This window comes from Phlebotomus papatasi, chromosome 3 (genome assembly GCF_024763615.1).
Source record: "Phlebotomus papatasi isolate M1 chromosome 3, Ppap_2.1, whole genome shotgun sequence".
NCBI lineage: Eukaryota > Metazoa > Arthropoda > Insecta > Diptera > Psychodidae > Phlebotomus > Phlebotomus papatasi.
Window position 1 is genome coordinate 23,302,503 of NC_077224.1, and position 26,567 is coordinate 23,329,069.

At 37.6% G+C, this 26,567-nt stretch overlaps 2 protein-coding genes and 1 long non-coding RNA gene across 3 annotated transcripts; 1 reads left to right on the forward strand and 2 right to left on the reverse strand.

Annotated features, from left to right (window-relative positions):
- The first annotated feature begins 1,726 nt into the window (after positions 1 to 1,726).
- LOC129808270 (T-complex protein 1 subunit delta) lies at positions 1,727 to 3,755 on the forward strand. The gene is made up of 2 exons (XM_055858105.1): positions 1,727 to 1,974; positions 2,145 to 3,755. The coding sequence occupies exons 1-2, from the start codon at positions 1,869 to 1,871 to the stop codon at positions 3,638 to 3,640; spliced, it is 1,602 nt and encodes a 533-aa protein (XP_055714080.1). The 5' UTR covers positions 1,727 to 1,868; the 3' UTR covers positions 3,641 to 3,755.
- A 3,528-nt stretch (positions 3,756 to 7,283) lies between these two features.
- On the reverse strand, positions 7,284 to 8,105 carry LOC129808291 (rRNA-processing protein FCF1 homolog). Its single transcript, XM_055858130.1, has 2 exons — positions 8,004 to 8,105; positions 7,284 to 7,939 (listed from the first exon to the last, which is right to left on the reverse strand). Exons 1-2 carry the CDS (start codon positions 8,004 to 8,006, stop codon positions 7,337 to 7,339), a joined length of 606 nt encoding a protein of 201 aa, XP_055714105.1. The 5' UTR covers positions 8,007 to 8,105; the 3' UTR covers positions 7,284 to 7,336.
- Positions 8,106 to 22,154: 14,049 nt separating this feature from the next.
- Positions 22,155 to 23,384, reverse strand: LOC129808296 (uncharacterized). Its single transcript, XR_008752361.1, has 3 exons — positions 23,175 to 23,384; positions 22,995 to 23,085; positions 22,155 to 22,854 (listed from the first exon to the last, which is right to left on the reverse strand). It is a non-coding gene; the product is annotated as an uncharacterized LOC129808296 (long non-coding RNA).
- Positions 23,385 to 26,567: the final 3,183 nt, after the last annotated feature.

A 26,567-nucleotide genomic window follows, 5' to 3' on the forward strand; every position in this document is an offset into this window, starting at 1 on the left:
AGGTAAAATTTAGGTCGCTATGTTAATTCGAACCGGAGATAGAGGCCGGTCAATATTCGAACTTTGACCCCTTATAGCTCGGGTCAGGGGTTATGGATCGACTTAAATATTTTTTTGTTTGGTAGGTATAATCAAGGGCTACAACGTACTAAAATTTCAGCCCGATGCACAATAGAATTTTTGAGTTATTTAATTTAGAAAATTGAAAAATCTTCTTTTTAAAAATAGCGCCCCTAGAGGTGGTTTTATGAACTTGTGATGTTAGAAGGGGAACCCAGCAACGAAAGTTCCCTGTTTGAACACCGTTCAGCAAACGCGTTCGGAACAGGGTTCGGTCCAATGTAAATCCTTACGGGCTGGGAAAAAACGAACCCGGTTCAAGCAATAGTTCTCCATAGTGGCCACCACTTTCTGAACATTTGGGAGGGCGCCACCGTCGCGGCATCTCGAACAGGGAACTCTTTCGTTGCTGGGAAGTGGCATTTCATGAGAGCTTTCCAAAAAGCCCTCACTTTTTAAATTATGACAATTAGAACCGGAGTTATGGCTATTTTAAGAAATTCTTTTTGGACCCTTATAGCTAGGGTCAGGGGGGTCGGGGGACCTTAAGTTTGGTATTGATGGAAAGCCCTAAGGCCCAGCTATAACATACTAAAATTTGAGCCCGATCGATACCATAGGGGCTGAGCTATTGAGAAAACAAAAAAAGAGGGGTATTCAAAATGGCGGAAGGAGGGGTGGGGGGTCAATGCACCAAGTTGCAATTTTCACCCGATATATAACCTTTGCCGAAAACCGCAAGTCGATATCTTTTTTAGTTTAGGAGCTATTAAGCTCCAAAGAGCGGCCGGACGGCCGGCCGGCCGGCCGGGAACGTAACTTAGCCCCCCATATATTCGTGATCAGGAAGTGGCGAAACACATTTTGGCCAAGTTTGAGGTCGATCGGACGACATGAAATTTTGTTAGGATTATAGTAGGAGAGATTGTTAAGAATCTCACCTAATACCAATAAACTATAATTTTTACTTTGTTGAGAAATATTATGTATAGTTATTATAGTTTCTAATCCCAAGAGGTTTTTGCTTAAAAAAAATTAGAAATATTAAAAATATTAAAATTCAAGCACCAACGTGAAAATTTGAAAATTCGTTATTTTTGAGCTCAAATATTTTTTATATAGCAAATAGCTGGAGATTTGCAAAAAATATCCTAGATTCCTACATCTTTCTACTTTGTTATTTGGTAAAAACATTAGAAAGGAATAACTTCAGGTAATCAGGAAAAATTATTTTCTCTATGGGTCACGGGTGACCCAGTCGTCCTTAAAGGGTTAAAAATAGGCCGCCCTCAAAGTATAGTAAAAACTTTTTCCTTTACAAATTCAAGATGGCGATTTTTTTTGAGTCATAGGTATATTTGGGAGGGAAAACAACTTCTAGAAATATCGTTTTCTTTTATTGGGGGTCGTCGAAGACCGGAACTTGATATCCCTTACCGTTTAAGCTCTAGGACGGTGACAAGTTGAAAAACAAAGTCGCTTATATAACTGCTCTCTTTTTGAGTTCGAGCAGTAAAATAAGAGGAAATCAATAATTTATAAAAATTATTTGCTTTTGGTTTTTGGTTATCAATAAAATTCACGTGACGCAAGTGAGCAGTTGTGGCGGTTATTCAAAATTTTAATTTGCCTAAATTTAGGCGTTTAAAAACTCATATCGATGATTGTCATTGTCACTGTCGCATTTTCATCGACTGTTCAGTCAAGAATTCCCTTGTGATTTCAAAGCGCGTGTTGTGGTCAATTTTCCCGTGAAAAACGTGATTTTCCCAGTTTCTACCAGCCCAGTGAACAAATTTTAGCCAGCAATGGTGTCCAAGAACGAAGCCCCCAAGCGAAAACCGCAGGCGAGTGCTTACAAAGACAAAAGCAAACCGGCTGATATTCGTTTGAGCAACATAAATGCTGCAAAAGGTATGTAAAGTGGAATTTAGAGGTTTATTTGGGCATCTGGGATACTGTCTGGGGCACTGAGTGTGGGGTTCAGGGGAGATTTTGGAGGGAAAATGGGAAAAAAGTCACCATAAGGCGTGGGATTTCTGGAAGATTCTGTCATGGACATAACCTCATTTTCTGTCTTGCAGCTGTTTCGGATGCCATCCGGACGAGTTTGGGGCCCCGGGGAATGGACAAAATGATCCAGGCGGGCAATGGAGAGGTGACTATTACCAATGATGGTGCAACTATTCTCAAGCAGATGAATGTTTTGCATCCGGCAGCCAAGATGCTGGTGGAATTGTCCAGAGCTCAGGATATTGAGGCTGGAGATGGGACAACGTCCGTTGTGGTGGTGGCTGGGGCTCTGTTGGAGGCCTGTGAGAAGTTGCTGCAGATGGGAATGCATCCAACGGCCATTTCGGATGCTTTTGAGAGGTGTGCAGAGAAGGCTGTGGAGATTTTGAATGATATGTCGATTCCGGTGGAAATTGGGGACCATGAGAGTTTGGTCAAGAGTGCTAGTACTTCGTTGAACTCGAAGGTGGTGTCGCAGTACAGTGGATTGCTGGCTCCGTTGGCGGTGGATGCTGTACTGAAGGTTTCTGATCCGTCCCGGAATGACGTGGTGGATCTCAAGGATATCAAGTGCATCCGGAGCCTCGGAGGAACCATTGAGGACACGGAGCTGGTGGAGGGACTGGTGTTTACGCAGCGAGCAGCTGGAACAAATGGCCCCAAGAGGCTGGAAAAGGTTCGGATTGGACTGATTCAGTTCTGCATCTCGCCACCGAAAACGGATATGGATCACAGTGTCATTGTGTCGGATTATGCCGCTATGGATCGTGTGCTGAAGCAGGAGAGGGAGTACATCCTGAATATTGTGAAGCAGATCAAGAAGAGCGGTTGCAATGTTCTCCTAGTGCAGAAATCCATTTTGAGGGATGCCATTTCGGACCTGGCTCAGCACTTCCTGGACAAGATTAAGGTGATGGTGGTGAAGGATATCGAACGGGAGGACATTGAATTTGTCTGCAAGACACTCAATTGCCGGCCAATTGCGTCGTTGGATCACTTTGTGGCGGAGAATCTCGTGTCGGCGGATTTGGCTGAGGAAGTGCCGAGTGGAACGAATAAATTTGTCAAGATTATGGGCATTCAGAATCCCGGGAAGACGGTTTCAGTGGTGCTCCGGGGCTCGAATAAGTTGGTGCTGGAGGAGGTGGATCGATCTCTGCATGATGCACTCTGTGTGGTGAGATGCTTGGTGAGGAATCGCCGTCTGATTGCCGGCGGAGGTGCTCCGGAGATCGAAATGGCACTGCAGTTGGCCAATTATGCGCAAACTCTCGTTGGCGTCGATGCATACTGCTTCAGGGCTTTTGCCGAGGCTCTGGAAGTGATTCCGTCGACACTGGCTGAGAATGCTGGACTCAATCCCATTTCGACGGTGACAGAGCTGAGGAATCGTCATGCCCAGGGCGAGAAGAATGCAGGGATTAATGTGAGGAAGGGAGCTATTACGGATATCCTCACGGAGAATGTCGTTCAGCCGCTCCTGGTGTCCATTTCAGCGATCACGCTGTCAACGGAAACCGTGAGATCCATCCTCAAGATTGACGACATCGTCAATACCATCAACTAAAAAATCCCTCATTTTCTCCAAGTATTTCACATTTTATTTTTTGTATTTCAACAAAACCCCCAATTCACAGCTTGTCTCCTCACAAATTTAGCATTCAATAAAATTATTTACTAAATTCTGAAGTGAAATAATTAACTCTTTCGTCTCTTTTGGGATTCTGAGTACCCAAAGCAGCATATGAATGTTCTGTGGAAAACATTGTTTTTTAATTATTCAGAATTGATAAAAATCCGATTCTTGTGGATGATTACAAACTATAAGAATGTCCAAATGTAAGATATTTTTGGTAGGACCTCAATTAATTCCTGATATTTTTGATTAAAAAATTGTAAAATTGGCTTGCAGCATATGCTGCAGTCCGGAAAGAGTTAAAAAATTGTGAAATTGGCTTGCAGCATATGCTGTGGTCCGGAAAGAGTTAACCCTCTAACGCAAGGATGTGCTTAGAGAATCCGCCATGATTTTTGTGTTACCTGCGTGGGGAAATTTTTAAACGCAAATGAAATCAACGATAATTGAATATTGGAAAAACTTGATTTCCTATGTAAAAATGAAAAATTATCTTTATAAAATGAATTGTTTGCAAGAGAAAACGTTTAAAGAAGTTCAATTTTATGGATATAAATATGATAAATGTATTAATATCCGACTGAAAGCAGTGGAATTCCAAGAAGCACAAAATTGAGTGGCCCGCAAAATTGGAAGTGATTCACAAAATGGGCCCTATATGACTGAAATTGTAATTTTTTATTCATTTTAAATCGGCTATTTGTGGATACCACCCACTCCTATTAAAAGAATTAACTTTTGTTTAAATTTCCCAAAATTTCCTTGAAATTAACCCGACTGACCAATACTTTGACAGTTCTTTTTAATCACTTATTAGTAGTAGTACACGTAGCATTCGATATTTTATGGGAAAATAAAATAAAAGTTTACTTTTTAAATTTAGAAATAAACCCCAAATTTCTATATTAAGGGGAAGGCTTTAATCGTTCGCACATACGCTACCTTCAAACACTTCATATTTCTCCCATATTCCTTTATGAATCTCATATATGGCTATATATTGTAATAGCTAGCCTTAAATCCTATCTTTCCTGAAAAAAATGAGAGTCTAATCCTTTTTTCCTAGTTTCAGGAAGCAGAAAATAAAAACAGGTCCAAAACTGTAATTTTGCTGTGCAATATTTCATACGATATTGCACAATTAATATCACTTTTCTGAAAAATTACTATCACAGGGGGAACAGGGGTTATTAGTGTTCATATTTATGTAAAAATCTTTTGAACTGAAGAGGCACTTTTTGTGGATGGAAGAAAATTCACAAACTTGACTCACATTCATCGATCGCACATAGAAGACATTGCTTCTTCAGACATTTTCCAGGAAACTTCATTTCAGATGCGATCCCTCATATTCACATCTATTGTAATCTACCGATTTAATCTACCACTAAAAAATAAAACTTACAAATGTTAAAGTTGATAAACAAGAAGTAATTTGACTCAAATAGATCGCAGTTGAGTAATTTTTAAGCAATTTTGCATTTCTTTGATATAACAATATTTTTCAAGCTTGCACAAACTGAATGTGCAATGAAAGAATCACATCTAGAATAAGCTCATACAGTTTACAACTGGTGACAATCTTTGACATAACCTCACTTTTGTGTTGTTTTTCATGTCAAAGAAAAAATTGTCCGTGAGAAGCTGTTTTGTGAAAATTGTAGCCCGTTCACCTGCTGAAGCTCAATATATGTGCTAAATCCCGATTCCTGCAGCTGCAGGAACAGAGAAATCTTCAATGACGCGCATTCAAACGTTTTTGTGCATATCCGGCTCCGTGGAGGAATGGTGGAAACTTGTGTGGTCTTCTCGCTTGCAGAGTTTTAGTCAATTTTTAGCTTTAAAAACTTATTGATTCGTGTAAATTTGGTGATATTTGGCCTTTCCAAGAAAGTATTCATCAGATTTAACCGTTTCCGGAGTGAAATTCTCGTAGAATCAAGCAAAAAAATGGTTTTTAATGTCAATAAAACATCTCTCAGAAAAGTTCAAAAAAAGTGATATAAAATGTTTTATTCCTTATAAAAATGGTTTAATCAAGTAGATTAGAGTTCCCTTTAAACAATGATGTGCAACTTTTAGTGTCCGGTCCGGTGCAAAATTTACGGTGAAAATGGGGTGTTCAATGATGGCATGAATCGTGTGCGATAATAGAAACTTGATTCATCTATCGGACAAATCGCCATTAAATTTTCATTTTCCTCTGGAGGAAAATCTAAGGATTTCCTGGGATTTTGTGGGGTGGGATTATGAACCGTATAAGTAAGACATTTTTTTGGCATAGTTGGAGAATCCATACGGTTTGCATGGTAGTCAGAAAAAATCACTGAACTTGAACATCATTTTTGTGTGCGAAAGTTCAAAGCCCCCCCCTATTGCTTGCAAGAAGTGTAATGCTGAGAAGAAACATCGATCGAGAAGTGCCAGAAAAAAATCGGTGCGGTGTATTCAGAAGAGCTCTGGCAGAGTTCACGAATCTCATGTTTTTTTTTCGTATTCGTCTCATGGCAAAAAACGATTGGCCTGCTAAAGCCTGTTGCAGCATGATACTAAAAATTTAATTGCAGAAAAACTACTTGAAGTTTTCACAATTCTATTGTACTGTTGGATAGCTAATAAAGTGTAGATTTCTAGAAATTTGATTATTTGGTAATAAACAGTGATTTTCTCAACATAAATTGAGCATAAAATTTGCCATTTTTTAGCCAATTTTCAATTGAAAAATACCTGAAAAAATTTGTTTGAAAATTAAAAGTCTGCAAAAGGCAATTCATAGAGCATGTCTTTCTCAACCTAAATACAAAATTTTAGCTTTTTATCTTCAAAATTGTAGGACTAGTTACATTTTGTTTGTGGCATGTTTCAAGAGTGTACCAACTTTAGTGATGAATTTTCACGAAAAGAAAAAAAAATCCAAAAATTACAAAAGGGAATTGAAAGGGCATGTAAAGAACTAGCCCCAGTTGAATTTTCAAAGAGATACCTCCAAAATTGTGGGAATAGTTACTTTTTCAATTTTGGCAATTTGTAATGGAGACGCCATTTTTGGCTTTGGTATGCCCTTAATTAACGGGTAAGACCGCCTCCAGGCGGTCTTCACAAAATTCACATTTACAGCGACAATAAAGGTTTTATTTATTTAAAAGTGCTATAGTGTCCTCGGTAATAGTCTTATAAACATCTCTTGAAAGTTTGAACTCATTTTGACTCTTCGTTTTGTTGCTATTCCCAGTTTTGTGTGACAGGTCAGAGAAAAAGCAACAAAAAATATTTGTGCAAAAAAAAACTCATTTCCAATTTCCATAAAAATACCGATTTAAAGTTATCTTACTAAAATAAATTTATTTTTTACTGAAAGATATGTCATTCTGCTTTGTATATTTTATTTAAAAAATTTTGAAAAAAGTAAAAATGTGAATTTTAGAAGCAGTTTCAAAAAAATTTTATATTTTCTCACCTAGCGCCTAAACTAAAAAAGATAATGAAGAATGGATGGTTTTTTCGATCTTTATTGGATCATAATTATCCTAGAAAACATTGTTTTAGAACTTTTTTCGCATATATTAAAGAAAACACCGTTAGAGGGTTAACAAAAAATCATCGTCAAATTCTTTTATTTCCTTTTTTTTACATCGGTACGCCATATGCATCGGGCATACGCTCTATGGCATACTTATGCTGCGCGACATACATCACAGGAACTCCGGGAATCTTCCGGATACGATTGCGGAGATCTTTGTCATTTGTAGCCACGATGTAGCACTTGTGCTGCGTCACCCGGTTCACCAGGCAGTCATCAGCATAGGTGCCCTTGTGCATGCAAGTCAGGCGTTCAAAGCGACTGTCCCTGACAATCTGCAGTGCTACTTTGTGTTTGTGCCCCATTTTCTCCAGTTCAGCCATTACACAGTCCGTCACATAGGGGATACACTTGGCCATCAGGCAGTCCATCATGCTCTTGATAATATCCAACTTGCTCTTGATGCTGAAATTGATGAAATTCGTGTCCACGAGGATGTGATACGGTGGTCCAAGTTGAGTGTTGTACTGGAAGAACAAGGCAGAACTTATCTGTGGAGCATCATGAATCTTTATCACATGGGGATCATCTTTCTTCTTCTTCGGAGCTGCTTTGTCTTTCTCCTTGAGTCTGTGATCTCGTGGCTTGATGAGTCTCTTGAGCTGAGCCAGTTTCTGCTTCTGAATCTTCTGGGTTTTCTTCTGTTTTCCCTGCAATTGGAAGAAAATAATGCTCTTGTATAAAAGCCTTTTGACTGGAAATAACAACTCTCACCATTTTATTCACAATTTCCCCGATTTTCCGAAAGAAAACACAAAATATTCATCAGAGACTTCCAATTTTTGCGATGTAAACAAAATAACATAACCTCAATTTTGCATCACGTGTTCTTGAAGTGGCGCTGTTGTCGCATAAGAGGTTTAAATGCGGAATTACTTCCCGCCAAAATTTGATTTACCCGCTTTTTATCAAATTCAAGGGAAACAAATGTTTTAGTGGAGATTTTAAAATCTAAAAGCGACGAAGGATTCATATGGATTCATATTTGTAGAAGAACGGGGGCAGAGAAATTAATATCGAGCTCTTTTTTTCATAAAATAAACTTTTTGTTGCGGGTGGAAGAAAAATTCTAATGAAACAAATTTTGATTGAATGTTCTCCAAAAACTTCATAGAAAAGCCTCCCAGGACAAATTTTCCTATTGATTCTTTGGGAAAATTTCATCATGTATCTAGAGAATTTTCACCCAAAATTCTCGTACATTTTCCATATAGGGAATTAGAGCAGAATATCTTAAAAGAAATTACCCTATAGAGCGGTGGAAATTTCCGAAGGAAATCACAAGGAATTCTTTATGAATTTTCAGCTTTTGGGAAATTTGTCAGTCTTTCAGGGAAATCCCAGAGAATTTCTAGAGAAATTTCTGTGGGTTATTTTCTCTGAAATTCTTTGAGATTTGTCCCAAAAATTTTAATATTTGCGTGGTGAATTTCTCCCAAAATATATCTGCAAGAGTTCCTTTATTGGAAATTTGAGGGGAATAACTGAAGAAATTGCCCTTCTGGGATGTGGAAATTTCCCAACGAGATCACAGAAAATTCCGTTCGAATTTTCGTAATTAGAATTCCTACGAAATTCCCTAAGATTTCCTTGAGAATTTTCCATTGATTATTTCCTATGATATTCCTTAGGATTTTCAACAGAAATTTCGTTATTCATGTATGGAATTTTTGTCCTAGAAATCCCCGAATATTCCACTCATGGGAATACGGATGAAATCACTGGAGAAATTTCCTCGCTTAGAGGAAGAAATTTCCTATGGAGATCACAGATATTTCCCAAGTGCATTTTCAGCTTTGGAAAAATCGGTAACTTCCTAGAGAAATTAGGATAATTTCTTGTGGAAATTTCCTCAGGTAATTTTCTAAAAAAATCCCTAGACTTTCCTATAGAACATTCTATATTGACTTCAAGAATTTTCCTTTAGTATTCTCCAAGCCTCTATACACGGTAAAAAATTTCGGCACGTATTTGTTCCAAAAATTAGCTCGTCCACGGACACCATAATTTTTGGCATAATCTTGTTTATTTTATGAGACTCAAAAAGATACCCAATATTTGTAACGTATTTGTTCCAAATTGTAGCTCGTCCACGGACACCATAATTTTTGGAACAAATTATTACCTTCTAGGAGGAACAAAAAGATACCCAATATTAGTAATGAATTTGTTCCAATAAATAGCACGTCTAGTACAAAAGCGTATCCCTCCTCTCACACTCAGTCACCCGTCACCGAAGTGAAGAGGACGCCAAATCTGTGGCAATTTTCGTGCTATATGGTTCCACTTTTTTAATTCGAGATTCCCTTCCCCTCTTGCTGCCAGCACTCGCATATGATTTCTTATTTGATTAAGTTGATTCTTATTTGATGTTCCTTATGAGCTTTCGCCACCGAAATCCATCTCGACTGAAGTATAGGCCCTTAACTGTAAGACGAAATCACTTACACGGATTTGTTCCCGACAATGGGAACAAAAAGATTCCCCATATGAGTAACAATTTCGTTCCAAAAATTACCTCGTCTACAGACATCGAAAATTTTTGGAACAAATATGTTACAGATGTAGGAATAATATTGTTATAAAAATATGTACCAATTTGTTCCTGACAGTGGGAACAAAACAGCCGAGTGCAACAAATTCTGTTCCAAATTTCGGGATCAAATTTGTATAAAACGAAATCAAGTCAAATTTGTAGACATTCCATTGTATCAAAACGGTTCCAAATGAAAACTCTAACAAAATTGTAACTGTATTTTGTAACGAAACTGTAAAGAAAACTTTTTGGAACAAAAAAATATCTTTTCTAGGTGCAAATCGATTCCAAAAAGATTTGTTCCAAGGAAAACTTGTTCCAATATTTTGGTCAGTGTCCAAAAGTTTTTACCGTGTATAGTATGTTCTTGGTAAGCTATAGAAATTTCTTGAAAAGGTCCACGAGGATTTGCATGGGAAATATTCTCTTAGTTTTTCCGAAGTTTCCTCAAATTTCCCCAAGAAGGAGATATGAAAATTTCAGTAGCCTGAAAAGCATATACTTCGGTCGAGATGTTTTTATTATGAAAAAAAAATATAGATTTAACATAAATTCCATAATATGTAAATAAAGCGATACATTCTAAACCGGAATCATTGAGATGGAACTAAATAGATTTGTATAATAGTAAGGTACTCAACTCATTGACATTTTAAGTTTGAGTAATATTTTGGAGCAGCGAGAAGGTGTTCTATTTATATATAAAGAAGGTTTACCATGAACATTTATTGACATAGAGAAGAATAATATAATTAAAAGATTCATAAGAAATGTAAATTAAATTTTATATAATTTTGAATATATTTCTGAAGGCAAATAATTATAAAATCAGTTGAAAACAAATTAGAGAAAATATGTTGTTTTTCCGTATTTTTGACCCACGTAACCCCTTAATCTAAATGTCAAATATACCTACTTTGAATTTAATTCATTTGCAATTGCACAATTTATCAGTTTCCCACGTTTTGTGAGATGATTTTTTTTTGCTAGGATTGCAAGAAGGATGTAAATTTCCATTAAATACAAATTAAAATAACAAAACTTGCATTATGCCACGGATAACTTTGCTATTTCTACCTATAGAATTCTAATCTATAGAAATGTTTAACCGTGATTTTGTACAAAAATTAAGCTTTTTAAGTTTAAAGAATATTTTTACTTTTTTTCTTTTTTTTCCAGAAATTAAATTTAGTTATTGGTACAGGCCTTAAATTTAACAAAATAAATTTGAATCGTGAAAGATTATTTTTATGAAATTTAAATAATTTTTTAATACAAAAGTCTTTTTTTTATTGATTCGGGAAAGATGAATAGCTATCTCAGGGACTGTGTAACTAGATTAGATTACAGTGGGGGCGGTTCCTCGCGGAACCGCTGCACCCAGGCCTCCTTTTGGGCCCATTATGCATCCCCGGTTAAGTTAATCCCCGTTAGGGGCAAGATGGTTCAAGCCAGCCCGTTTTTCGGATAAACTCCATTAAACAGGGCGGCTTCAATCTTGATAGGTCTTCATCAGACAGTACCGCTTTACCTAGCAGCACTCGTCTGATGTTGCATAAGCTGGGGCAGTCACACACATAGTGAGTGACCGTCTCCTCAGTTTGATTGCATCCTCTGCATATTATGTTACATTGGACACCCATCCTATTCAGATGTTTATTTAGACAGTGACCGGTTAGAACATTAGCAATCTGCCGGGCTCTCCAGCGACTACCTCCCACCAGGTACGCTGTCCTTTTCTTATCCAAGTTGGTCATGAACAGTTTGGACACGCGACAATCTTTAGTCGCGGCCCATTCCGTTTGATGAAGTTTTAATGAATCCTCCCGTATAATAGATTTCCTCATTTGCAAGGAAATCCCTACAGCAGGTTCGGGACCAATGAAGGCGGTCCTTGCCCCCGCTACCGCGAGGCGGTCCGCTTCTTCATTTCCCGCTATGCCCCTGTGCCCAGGTACCCAATGTAGACCGACGTCACATTTCTGTGAGGCCGCTTCTAACATTTTCCTGCACTCAGTCACGATAGCAGAACGCGACTCATATCCTGTTATAGACAGAATCGCAGCTCTACTATCTGAGAAAATTTGAACTTTTCTACCCTCGATGCCAGATTCCAGTAGACTCTGAGCACCAAGCAGGACTGCGACGACCTCAGCCTGAAACACTGTCGTGTACTGGCCGAGGGGCACTGATCCAGCAATCTGAAACTCCGAGCAATGGTAACCGGCGCCTGAGGATCCCTCAACTCGAGAACCGTCAGTGAATAGAGCGACCGCATCGGACTCAATGATCTCATCCGCGCGTTCAGCCCAGTCAGCCCTCGTATGAAGTGTTGCTTTAATTGATTTCTTGGGTAGTCTTCCCTCAATGTGGAAGTCATCCCTCATTAGAAGGTCTGGATGTCTAGCAACAGGCTTATCGAGTATTCTCGTATGGCCTGCTGGGTGACAACCAACCTTCCAAGTTCCAGCTGAGCGTAACCTCAGAGCTGCCATGCTCGCTTCCGACTTTATGAAAATCGGTAGTGGCGGCAAGCTTAACATGACCTCCAGAGCAGCGGTTGGCGCTGTCCTTATGGCCCCTGTTATCGCAAGACAGGCCATTCTTTGAAGCCGCTGTAGTGCCCGCGCCGAATTTTTAAATTCGACTCTCGGCCACCATATTACAGCTCCGTAAGAAATTATTGGCCTAACGATTGCTTTGTACATCCATAATACGATCTTCGGTGAAAGACCCCAAGTCTTACCGAAAAGTCGTCGACAACCGAAAAGGGATCTAGTGGCCGCATTAATTCGGTTTTCCAGATGTCCCTTCCAGGATAGTCTGTGATCAAGTAAAATACCAAGGTATTTAACTTCCTTGTGAAGGACAAGTTCTTGCCCAAATAGCTTGGGTGGTCCGAAACCTTCCAGTTTCGTTTTTCTCGTGAAAATGGTTAGTGCGGTCTTACCAGGGTTAACTGACAGACCGCGAGACCTACACCACCTTTCAACGATAAACAGTGCGTTTTGCATAAGATCACACAGAGTAGATAGAAATCTACCTCGTATGACTATGCAAACGTCATCGGCATACCCCTGTGCAAAGGTGCCTGCCGAATTTAATTCCACTAGTAGGCTATCGACAACCATAGACCAGAGCAAAGGAGACAGCACTCCACCCTGTGGGCAGCCGCTGCTAACGGCCGCAGTCAGATGAGCGCCGGCAACCTCTGCCCCGACCACACGCTGCCTCACCAAACTAGTTATGAATCTTTCTAGGGTATGGCCCAGACCGAAGTCTTTCATTGCCTTGTGTAGAACATTAGAGTTTACCTTATCAAAGGCACCCTCAATGTCCAGAAAAGCAACCAGTGCCATTTCCCTGTGTCCAACTGATTGTTCAATGCGACTCACCAATTGATGGAGAGCCGATTCTGTCGACTTACCTTTTTGGTAAGCATGCTGCATAGGACTAAGGGGATTCTTAGTAAGAATTTGGCTCCTTATGTACCTATCACATAGTTTCTCCAGTGTTTTGAGTAAAAATGATGTCAGACTGATAGGTCTGAAGGACTTCGGGTCCTCATAATTACTCTTACCTGGCTTCGGAATGAAGACAATGCGTGCACGTCTCCAGGCATGCGGTACATGACCGGTAACGAGACACGCTCTAAAAATTTTCACCAAAGACCCAGTAATTAATCCCACAACTCGCTGAAGCAAGGCAGGGAAAATACCGTCTGTCCCAGGTGTCTTGTACGGTGAGAAAGTTCCGATTGCCCATTCCACACTCCCACAAGTGACAATTTCGGATACTATCCCACAATCAGTACTCCTCCCAAAAAGAGTGATGGAGGAGACATTTTCCGAACTGGTCTCATTAATCGAGCAGTTCGGAAAATGTGTTTCAAGCAATAGGCGTGTGACCTCGGCAGCAGAGCCCGTATAGGCACCGCTAGGTGTTCTCAGCATGCCAAGTCGTTCAGAAGGATCTTTGGAGAAAACTTTCTTAATTCTGGCCGCTTCTTTCACAGCCAAGATTTCAGAACAGAAATCTCTCCAATTGTCCCTTTTCCATTTTCTAATCGATTTTTTATATTCCCGTTTACGTGCGGCCGCTTCATTCCAGTCACGATCCTGCATCGTATTCCGGGCACGGTTAATGGACTTCCTAGTACTCTGCCTTAAAAGGTGGAGTTCCTTAGGAAGTGCATTCCGTTTTGCTTTAACTAAGCCAGCAGTCAATGGACAAGCCTTTTCGTATGCCGTAAGCAAGGCCGAGTTCAGTCTGTTGACTGACTCTTCAATGCCATTAGCATCCCCAGGCATGTCCGTGCTGTTTTGCCAATTCTCACAGAACGACTGATCGAAGATTGACCAGTCGGTTTTACGAGGATTGCGGTATGGTCTTGGTCCAGTGGTCACAGCCGATATGCCGAAATATATCCTCCTATGGTCAGACATAGTAAGGCAATCCGACACATGCCAACCACTGACCCATTCTGCAGCGCGTCTTGTTCCAAACGTCACGTCAATGACCTCCTTCCTGCGCCTGTTGGCGAAAGTAGGCTCATCACCGACGTTCAGTATGTCAAGGTCGTTAATACAAATAAATTCTAATAATGATTCCCCTCGCCTGTTTGTGCCGCTACTTCCCCACACAATATGATGTGAGTTAGCATCAGCACAGACGAGGAGTTCCCACGAGTTTCTGTGGCATGCCTCGACCAATTCCGCCAGCTCCGAAGGTGGCGGCGGACCAGTCGAGTCATATGGCATGTATGCAGAGGCAAAGACCATTTCTCTACTTCCTCCTATGGTCTCCACCTCCACCTTAACAGCCGCCAAGTCTCCTGTAGAGAATTGTGGTAAGAACATGACATTTATATCTTTAGAGACGTAAATACATGTCCTCACTTTTACATTGTCACGGCTGCTATAATACAGCGTGCCGCGCAATTGACTTAAACCCTTAACCTTGTTTCGGACTGTCCAGGGTTCTTGGAAGAGTCCGATGCATTTCTGAGACACCGCCAGCTTTTCATCCATGGATACCATGGCTGCGCGGCAGTGCTGCAGATTAGCTTGTATACAGCTAATTGTGTTCCTAATTGTGCTAGCTGTAAGATGCACATTAGGTGTTATTGGGGAATTAGCTTGACCACCGCTGGAGCATTCCCCTAATACACCAACGGTGGGTTCCTCAGAAATATTTTCGCCCCTGCCTTGCGGCGCTGAGTACTGGGAGCTAATGATATTTGCCATTAAAGGCTCAAATTTTCCTGTTTGGTTACTCACTGTGTATGTCATTGTCGTAATTAGTCGCCCCTCGAAATGCCTCATGAATGTTTCAACCGTGTTTCGCGCCTCATGTTTCATGTGTGTCTAGGGTGGAGAAAATCGCCAGAGGGTATGCAGAGAGGTGCAGGCCGAAGTGTCTGCCAAAGCAACAAATCAACCAACACACTCTCAAACCAACGGCACAATGTCTCTAACCACCCATTTTTTTGTTCACTCTTCACTGCTTGGGCGAAAAGAAATTTCACGATTTCTTACAAAAGAGACACTCGCGGGACAGACAATCGCTCACAATCGGTGCGCCGCGATAGTGGAAATACACTTATGCACAGCCATCACCAAAAGCTCGCGAAAAACCACGACAAATCACTACTTTTCACAGAGAGCTCATTTTTCGCATCTGAATCGAGCGACCGCCAAAACAGGTTCGACTGTGTAACTAGTTTCTACGTTCCTGATCTCAACTATTTGTTTCGGTTAATGATATTTAGCCTGTATTGTTAACGTGAATTCAGAGAAAATTTAAAAAGAATTTTTAATAAATCGTTTTGAAAGCTTTTCTGCGTTTTCGCATTTTCTTTGTCTTCAATTTTTTTTCTATAATTACTAAAGACTCAGACAAAACGTGTTCTTCTTGAACCTCGTCTGAGTCTATAAACTTCTTTCCACTCTTGGCCTCTACACATTAGTAGAAATTTCTTTAAAAATGTCTTTTTAAAGAAAATTTCCCCTGTCCTTATAGGCAGAATCGTCAGAATTTTTTAAAAAAGGCAATTTTTGACGAAAATTGCTTCTAGTGTGTAGACACCATTTACGGTGTGCACTCAAAAACCAAAAATAGGGTAAGTGTGCCAAATTTCGGCATAGTTGCATGCAAGTGGCAAAGTCTCAAGTTTTAAATGTAATATTTTTTAATACAAATTGATTTTTTTTAATTCCTTTTTCTTAAAGCGTGTTGCTTGGAACCTTGTAGACAATTTATCGTCTTTATTTACTCTAAAATCATTCTTAATACATTATAAAATGAATAAAAATGTAGACATAGCTTTGGTGCCCTATTTCGGCCACCTTCATTTTCATAGTTACTTGCCCTTCGGGGATTCTTCCAATTTCCTTTTCACGTCATCTTGTTTGTCGAAGCTACATTTTTTTGTTATTCTTTTGCATTGTGTAATCATTAGATTAAGTAAAAACTTGAAATTCATAGAAATCAGAGGAACAAAAAAGGTGGCCGGAATTGCAAGCTGGCCGGAATTTCAATTTCAATTTCATTTTATTCAATATATTGCTTTTGAGCTTGCACTCTTGAAAGCTTAATACACAAAAAAAATTCCAGAGATACATATAAATAATAAACAAATAAATAAATGTAGTCAGGAAGTATTCTATTGCGCCCACCGGCGTCTAAGTGTTAGTGACCAAGCTACTCCAGAGTAAAACGGTGGAAAACTCCTTCTCAGGTTGTATTTGGCACACTTACCGTACCTCTCTATCGTTTTGCAATGATGGGGGATTCATCTTTGAGGGATTCTCCTTTTTTATTGCTAATATTGTAACTGTTTAAATGTAAAAAAATGTTTAAATATTACAGACATTCTGAATTGAACATTGTAGGAGACATTTACTATTAAAAATAAATTTACTAAATAAAAAAATCGATATTGCCATTATTTTTAAGAGTATATCGTAGAATTTTACTTCCAAAATGTCTCTCATCTTTGTCTAATTCACCTTTTCTATATGGTATAATATTTCTGCTATGAAAATTTCCATCATTATCTCTTTATCATATTTTCCATGGTCCAACCCCTTAAGGTTTGTGGCTCTTTTTCCATTCGTAGCAGAATGAAGTAATTAATATAAATAATAGCGGGCTCTCCTGTGCTGCAAATGAAACTGAAAAATTACATCCAGAGCAAAATAATCATCACACCAAGACTTTCCCAAGCTCCTTCCCCACGTCCAAGCCAGGGCTCCTGGTCTCGCCGGGAAATATGAAAATGCGAAGAAATATTGTGGAAACAAGAGAAAAGCATCTCTGTGGGTGGATGGGTGGTGGCCGGAGAGGTAGGGTCAGTAGCATATGTGCCACCGCAACTGGACGATTTATTGATTTTCATTGTGTAATTATAACAACAGGGTGTCTTCGCAATCACCCAAGATATCCATCTCCTCCTGCACAATCCCCTTCCAAACCTTCTGCGGAATTTGTAATTCCCGGTTTAATTTTAGTTTTATAAATTTAAATTCTGTTTTTTTTTTTACTATTTAGGCAGTAGACTCAGTGTGTGAGAAAATTTAATTAGATTATGCGATGGCATCAATTTAATTAAATATTTCTTCAAAGTTTTAATTTAAAAAACAAAAATGTGAAGAGCGCCGTGGAGATTGAATTTTGAAATTTCTAGTTTTTTTTTAAGACAAACCTCTGTTCCATCTAATTATTCCCCTCTTTTTTTTTTATAATTTTACAATTCATGTCCATATTTCTCCTGTGCTGACACTATGAAAACAAACAATAAACAGAAATTTGTTGAGACGAGAAAATTTCTTGTATTTCATCACATTTTCCACCCACTAACAATATTTATGCCTAATATAAAATATTTAATTACTGCATAATTCTCAAAAGAAATGAACCCCATAGAAAATGTGGGAGCTCTTTTTATTTTTTATTTTTTAAATTATCGTCTTGAAATCATCTCCTTGATCAAATTAAAATTGATCCCTAATTTTCAATTTTCTAATTAATTAAATTCCTGTGCATTACTCGCCCTATAAATTTTGCCACAACACTCTGCAATGGAGTGATCATGATGATGAATGTGAATTAGCTAATTGAAGTATAAATTGAAATTAATTGAAATTATTGAGAATTTATTATTGATAGTCAATCATGAGTCGGTAGAATATGTAATTAATGTTGTGCATGGCCTCTTCAGCATACCATTCCATATTGAGAGGATATTATTTCTCCAGATGCTGCAATATGTGAATGAGGAGGATGGAGAAGGAGAAAATGAAGAAAAGTACCAAATTGCTGCAAAGTTAAATTAGACTGCAAATGAAACCTATTGAATTGTCATTCAAACGCGTGCTTAAACGGGACAATTGAGAGATTCTTTGCCAGGAAAAGAACTTTAGTTAGTTTTAAATTAATTTTCTATATACAAATTGGACATTGATTTGCTTGTTTTAGAGAGACAATCTATGGAAAATATAGCATTTGTTGCAAGAAGGCAGTATTAAAAATTTAAATTAAATTCCGCTCAAAAATTTAAACCACGCCTCTAGAACTTTGTACTGTTTTTCAAAATCTACGAAGATGTGACTATAAGGGCCTTGACAGACATGAGGATTAGCCGAGAGACGGCTTATGTCCTAGACACACTTACGACTTACACTGGTAAAAATAAAAGGGTCAAATTGACCCTTTTCCAAAGGATGGATCATATTTGACTCTTTGAAATGGTCACCAGGTACCCTTCGAAAGGGTCACGGTTTTGACATCTATTTAATTCCGGAATAAACGAATTAAAAAACAATGAAAAAGTGATCTTTGGTGTTCGCTCAGATGAGAGAAATATGATATCAGTAATAAGTTTACAATAAAACATGATTATTCGTGATAAATGTGCATACTAAATTTCAAGAGATACAAAAGTGAACCTTTCAAAGGGTCAAATACGATCCATCCTTTTGAAAAGGGTCAATTTGACCCTTTTATTTTTACCAGTGTAAGCTGAGAGACGACTTAGTGGAAAATTATGGAAATGTACTTTAATCATTATTTCGAATATAATTACACTAAGCCGTCTCTCGGCTAATCCTCAGGTATGTCGAGGCCCTTAGCGTAATTATATTAGAAATAATGGTTAAAGTGCATTTCCACGATTTTCCACTAAGTCGTCTCTCGGCTTAAGTCGTAAGTGTGTCTAGGGCATAACAAACTTAAAGTAAAATCATAAATATTTGAATTTCACGTGTTCACAGAGGACTGCTTATCAAAAAATAGGCCACGCCCTCTTTCAAATTATACCCAAAGTGATCAAAAAAATTTTTTTTGAATTAGCTGTGGCGTGATAACATTACCCTTTGATGCTACTTGTATACTAATTACAAATTGAAACTAGAGTCTGAATTATAAAACCGAAAATTAGTTGTCTTTCGCGATTATTTTTTTTTTTTGGAGGAGGAGGAAGCCACCAAGCTTCACGAAATTTTTGGAAATTTTAAAGTGCTTAACAATGGTTGACAGAGTGCTGGCAAATTTGCCAGATGTCTTATTTTCTTTCAGCTTTATATCTTCAAAAATAGGGAAAAGTATACTCTCCCTTCGAACGTTCATGCCTTAGAATAATGTGAATTTCTTCAACTTTTCCTAAGAGATTTACACATGATTGTCACATAATTTTGATGATAAGCTAGCATTTAATAGAAATATGTAAGTTTCTTAGGAAAACTAAAAGTAAATTAATATTAGAAGGTCAAGGAGATGAACTCCCTCCGGTTGCGTCAGGGGGTGCAATCCTTTCAGGACAGGAAAACACAAAATTCTTTGCCAAAGCTTTCGACGCTTCAACGCGTCTTCCTCAGTGGTCAAATCTGTGATTTGTCTGAAATTTTGCCCGCACTGTCTGTCCACTACTCCAAATGAGGATTCGAAAATTCCAAGTTATAGAGGGTTTATCAGGGTTAATATTTGCCGTGAAAATTTTTTGCTCCAAAGGGGTCGTTTTTGTGGGTGGAGGAAAATTCACAAAGTTACCTCCTCTGCAGCTCAGGAACATAAACTTTTTCCAGTTTTTAAAAAACATAGTCAAAATTATTTACTACCGACTTTGAGAATTCTTCACTGTTTTTGGTCACACTTAATTGATTGTCAGAATGCAGTGCAAAAATGGTTTTCCGAGTGTCAAAAAATATGTGTTAGAAAAATAGCGTAAGATTGATTTTTTTAATGCGTGATCCCTTCTACAAACAGTGAGAGCAATTAGATGAAAGTTCCATCTAAGCAGTGATGCCCAAATTTTTATGTTCAGTGTAATACTTCCGGGGAAAATGAGGCCTACAGAAGTGAGCAAAAGTTGGACGCAGCTGAGAAATCCATGGCAATTTCGTAAAAAGTGCCACTACATTTTCATTTTCCTATAGAGGAAAATCCAAGGATTTCCAGGAATTTTGTCAGGAGTAATTATGAACCTAATAAGTAAGAGATTTTTATGACATAGTGATAAAATCGATTCGGTTTGTGTGGCATTCACTAAAAAAACTTTAATATTGGACACCTTTTTAGTACGAACCTGCAAAACCTTTCCTTAATTCAGGGGTGTGCAAGAACCGTTTGAAACCGAATAAACGTCAAAATAAGATTGTTCATTTGACGTTTGTTCGGTTTTAAATGGTTCTTGCATACATCTGCCCTTATTGGCTAGCTTCGCTGTCCCAAAAGTTAAAAAGAAAATCAAATACCCCATACCATCTCCTAAAAATTGGTCAGATCTTAATTAACAGTTCCATTGCAATTATGCGATGTATTCCTCTAAAAATATTAACTCATACCCAGATCGTGACATGTTGTGCGAGCCAATTTCACATTTTTTTTTGAAAAAAAAAAAATCTTTACGAGGTCCTGGAAAAATATTCAAGATCTGGACATTCTTACATAGTTTGAAGGAAATAATCTACAAGAATTGGATTTTTATCGATTCTAAATAGTTCAAAAAATGTTTTACTCAAATTATTTAGTGTGATCCTTATTTTTCCATAATCACATTCATTTTGCTCTGGGTGACGAGTTTGAATGTCATATTCATAAAGCTTTTATATTTTATGTATTTTAATTCTCAAGAAGTAATAATGGTTTTTCTGGATGTTTTTTTCCACGATGATGTATCAAACCATTTGATACTATGCAATCACTTTTAATTTAACAATCTTTAAATTAAAAGGGGTGGCAAAGCGTCCCAGGCTTTGCGAAATGCTCGAACTCGTAACTTAGATGCTGTACCTCAAAAGTACTTTCGCATCATTTACCGTTTAACGGTTCTCAACCGATTTGAACCGATTCATAAATCTCTCAAAAGATCCTCCAAAATAGTTTTAAAAGTAATTGGATTGATTTTCAAATAAAAAATTTAATCGGTTATGAACCGCTTCATTACCGATTCAAAATTGATTGGAACCGGTTCAGTTTTATAGGAAATTCCAAGACCTTTCCAACGGCCCCAAACATGACCTCATTTGTTTGAAAAATGCGCTCTCTAGTGTTTTTTTTTTAAACTTTTGACCTTGAAAAACCGTTGTTAGGAATGATTCAACGGTATTTTCGTATATGAACGAAGTATTCGCCTGGGTAATCTCTAAAACATATCCAAAAATGAAAAAAAAATCGCACAACGCGTTTTCTAGCAATCCCAAAAAACATAGTTTTAGAGGGTAAGGGGAGGAATTATCGAGGGATTAGGGTAAGTGTGCCAAATTTCGGCATAGTTGCATGCAAGCGTCAAAGTCTCAAGTTTGAAATGTAATATTTTAAATACAAATTGATTTTTTATTCTTTCTTTTGTAAGAGTGTTGCTTGGAACCTTGTAAAGATGTTACCGTCTTTATTTACTCTAAAATAATATTCTTATTACATTTTAAAATTAATAAAAATATAGACATAGCTTTGGTTCCCTATTTCGGCCACCTTCATTCTCATAGTTCCTTGCCCTTCGGGAATTCTTCCAATGAATGTCTTTTCACGTCATCTCGTTTGTCGATTCTACATTTTTTTGTTATTCTTTTCCATTGTATAATCTCTAGAGTATGTAAAAACTAAAAATTCATGGAAATTCGAGGAACAAAAAAGGTGGCCGAAATTGCAAGCTGGCCGGAATTTGGCACACTTACCCTATATACTGCTCTCTCCGTAGAGTTCGAGCAGTAAAAAAGAAAAGTCAAAATTCTTAATAAGATATTGACAATAAATATTAGAAGACGAATTTCTTTTTAATTGCAAAAATGGTAGCATATTAGAATATAACAACAATCACATAAACAAATAACAACAAGCAATTATTTAAGATGCAACTACAAAGAAAATGTTTCTAATTTTCCTGGATCTTAGTCATATGTAGTCATTATAATGAGCAACAAACATAATGCCTGGCAGACTCCTTGTCTGCGAAATTCAATAGGATGTCCAGGAGGGCTCAGCAAGGGGGACAAGTGCAACGTGTTTTGGATTATAACAATGTTGAGGGCGTCGGATGAAGTTGCTGAATGGACGCAGAATAAGGGTAGTCCGGATAGAAATTAGTGCAAATGTTCACTGATTGGTAATTGTTGTGTTTGTCGAATGAATGGGAAAGACAATGAAGACGATTTATACAAGCCCAGTATATCATTAACTAAATTAAGTTGTGCAGAGATTTTCAATTGTCATGTTGGGGAATGCTGCCTCATACTTGCAATAAATTTATTTTTCCTTTGATTTCTGCATCAAACTATTTTCCTCCAACGTAAGCAACAATGCATTTCCTGAATGGATTTTCCTGAAATGCAAGAAAGCAGAAAACCAGAGAGAGTTCAAATTTATCTCAAATTTAGCCAATTTCATACACCCTTCGGTAATCCAAGTGCTTGAAATGGAGCTATGCATCAAAGTCTAGATCTGAATTAAATTATGTGTCTTATGCCCATTGATGATCACTGGGAGAGTGGCTGGAATGTTCGGAGAGGTGAAAAAAAAACTGGAAGAGGATCCCTGAAAATAGAAGCATTTCATTGGAAATAATTGAATATTCATCATCTTGTTCTTTTCTTTTAACCTTTTGTAATGGAGAGACTTAGAAGTCTCATAATATTTATTCATCATGCAACATCAACCTTGTAATTTGCACTTACTTGACCTCTATCATTTGTGCCCTATCCCCCTAAATTATTTCCGGAAGATACAATTTATTCGGTGCAATTTCCAGCCAAACAGGTGATCACACTTGAAACAAATTGAAAAAAGTCCCAAGTCACGAGAGGGACTCCCCATTTGAATATGACACTATATATTGAAATTAGGGGTTGAATTACCATAAGTGTGAGTATAACCGATGACTATCATTAGCCAACAGGTATTCCACGGTTCAAATTCCAGTATTTTACGCTCGGATGAATCAAGGGGCATTTTAGGGTAGCTTTTATCATTAGAGATCACACATTAATTCCCTAATTATTTGGATTTTTTTGCTAAATTTCCTATTTATCTTCGTTTGTTAAGGCCCGACTGCATTTTAGTGGCGATTTTACTCGCCGAATGTATTGATTTTAGTGCTGCCAGGTGCCAATTTTTACCCCTATCATCCGTCCCTTGTCATTCTTTAGCACAACCACCCCTCAATGTGAGTTTTTTAAGGGCAGAAAAACCTTTATTCTTTTAATTTCGTAATTGCAAATCTTGTTTTCTGTTTTTTAAAAGTCTTTTAAAAAGAAAAATCAAATTTTACTAGAGAAGATATGCGATCTTTCGGAGATATATTCAAATAGAATTGAAAAATTTGCGCGGAAAGACCCGGAAGAGTAGCTTTCCAGTGGAAAAGGTTGGACTATGATGCATTTTCCATCTTTTAACCCCATACAAAGTACTCCCAGATGCTGATTTTTACCCCTTTCATAGTTCCTTTGCCATTTTTTAGCACAACCACCCCTCAAAGTGAGTTTTTTAAGGTCAGAAAAACCTTTATTCTTTTATTTTCTCAATTGTAAATCTTGTTTTCTGTTTTTTAAAAGTATTTTAAAAAGAAAAATCAATTTTTAGTAGAGAAAGCATGTGATCTTTCACAAGAATTTTTAAATTAAATCCAAAAATTTATACGAAAAGACCCAGAAGAGTAGCCTTCCAGTGAAAAGGGTTGGACTATGATGGATTTTTCATCCTTTCAACCCCTTACAAGTCCTGCCAGATGTCGAATATTACCCCTTTCATCCTTCTCTTGCCAATTTTTAGCACAACCACCCCTCAAAATAAGTTTTTTAAGGTCAGAAAATCCTTTATTCTTTTAATTTCGTAATTGCAAATCTTGTTTTCTGTTTTTTTAAAAGTATTTCAAAAAGAAAAATCAATATTTAGTAGAGAAAACATGTGATCTTTCGGAGATATATTCAAATTGAATTGAAAAATTTGCGCGGAAAGACCCGGAAGAGTAGCTTTCCAGAGTGGAAAAGGTTGGACTATGATGGATTTTCCATCTTTTAACCCCATACAAAGTACTCCCAGATGCTGATTTTTACCCCTTTCATCGCTCCTTTGCCATTTTTTAGCACAACCACCCCTCAAAGTGAGTTTTTTAAGGTCAGAAAAACCTTTATTCTTTTATTTTCTCAATTGTAAATCTTGTTTTCTGTTTTTTAAAAGTATTTTAAAAAGAAAAGTAAATTTTTAGTAGATAAAATATGTGATCTTTCACAAGAATTTTTAAATTAAATCTGAAACTTTGTACGAAAAGACCCGGAAGAGTAGCCTTCCAGTGAAAAGGGTTGGACTATGATGAATTTTTTATCCTTTCAACCCCTTACAAGTCCTGCCAGATGCCAAGTATTACCCCTTTCATCCTTCTCTTGCCATTTTTTAGCACAACCACCCCTCAAAGGGAGCTTTTTATGGTCAGAGAAGCCTTTGTTCTTTTATTTTCGTAATTGAAAATCTTGTTTTCTGTTTTTTAAAAGTGTTTTAAAAAGAAAAATCAATTTTTAGTAGAGAATGCATGTGATCTTGCACAAGAATTTTTAAATTAAATCCAAAAATTTGTACGAAAAGACCAAGAAGAGTAGCCTTCCAGTGAAAAGGGTTGGACTATGATGGATTTTTCATCCTCTCAACCCCTTACAAGTTCTGCCAGATGCCAAGTATTACCCCTTTCATCCTTCTTTTGCCATTTTTTAGCACAACCACCCCTCAAAGTGAGTTTTTTAAGGACAGAAAAACCTTTATACTTTTATATTCGTGATTCCGAATCTTGTTTTCTGTTTTTTAAAAGTGTTTTAAAAAGAAAAGTCAATTTTTAGTCGAGAAAATATGTGATCTTTCTCAAGAATTTTTAAATTAAATCCAAAAATTTGTACGAAAAAACCCGGAAGAGTAACTTTCGAATGAAAAAGGTTGGACTATGATGGATTTTTCATAATTTCAACCCCTTACAAGTCCAGCCAGATGCCAAGTATTACCCCTTTCATCCTTCTCTTGCCATTTTTTAGCACAACCACCCCTCAAAGTGAGTTTTTTAAGGTCAGAAAACCTTTTATTCTTTTATTTTCGCGATTGCGAATCTTGTTTTCTGTTTTTTGAAAGTATTTTAAAAAGAAAAATCAATTTTTAGTAGAGAAAATATGTGATCTTTCACAAGAATTTTTAAATTAAATCCAAAAAATTATACGAAAATACCCCGAAGAGTAACTTTCCAATGAAAAAGGTTGGACTATGATGGATTTTTCATCCTTTCAACCCCTGAAAAGTCCTGCCAGATGCCGAATATTACCCCTTTCATCCTTCTCTTGCCATTTTTTAGCACAACCACCCCTCAAAGGGAGTTTTTTAAGGTCAGGAAATCCTTTATTCTTTTATTTTCGTAATTGCAAATAATGTTTTATGTTTTTTGAAAGTATTTTAAAAAGAAAAATCAATTTTTAGTAGTGAAGATATGCGATCTTTCGGAGATATATTCAAATTGAATTGAAAAAATTGCGCGGAAAGACCCGGAAGAGTAGCCTTCCAGTGAAAAGGGTTGGACTATGATGGATTTTCATTCTTTCAACCCCACCATAGTGCATTTTCCACTCAGAGGAGAGGGTTTTTTTTATTCACCCTTCCCTGGGATATGCTAAAAAGATGGCGAACCCCCTAAAAAAGGGTGAAATGACTAAAGAATCGAAAGGGGTTGTGTGATCTCTGGCTATAAAAAGCAATCTCATTCGAATTTTGCAAGTCTCTGAAGGCAGATGAGTTAAAAAATCTTTGAAAAAAAATTGTTTAAGCGGAAATTTCAGTGAAAATTCATATTTTAAATATGTGGACAATTGTGGGGGAGGTATTTTGGGGTGAAGAAAAGGTGCGCAAGCGTTTGGGAATATTCCTCATTGGAATACTCAAGACTTCCGCTTTTTTAGAATATGCAAACGAGATGAGTCGCGAATGTGAAGTGCGAATCAGTTGTGATTTGGTTCTTCAGTGATCAAGATCGTCTATGAAAGTGCTTAAAAAATTAGCAATGTAAGTTTTCATGAGGATTACCAGTGCAACAAAAAAAAATCAAAATCAATAAGTAATTAATTTAAGTGACATAAAAACCGTGATTGGAGTACCCATAGAATACCAACCCTCGAATTTAGCTAAATGTCCTGTGAAATTTTCATACACTCTCTCTCTGATCTATGTCGCCTCCTCAATTGCCCAGCGATGGATGAAACAGCAGGAGATTTGCAACCCTTGGT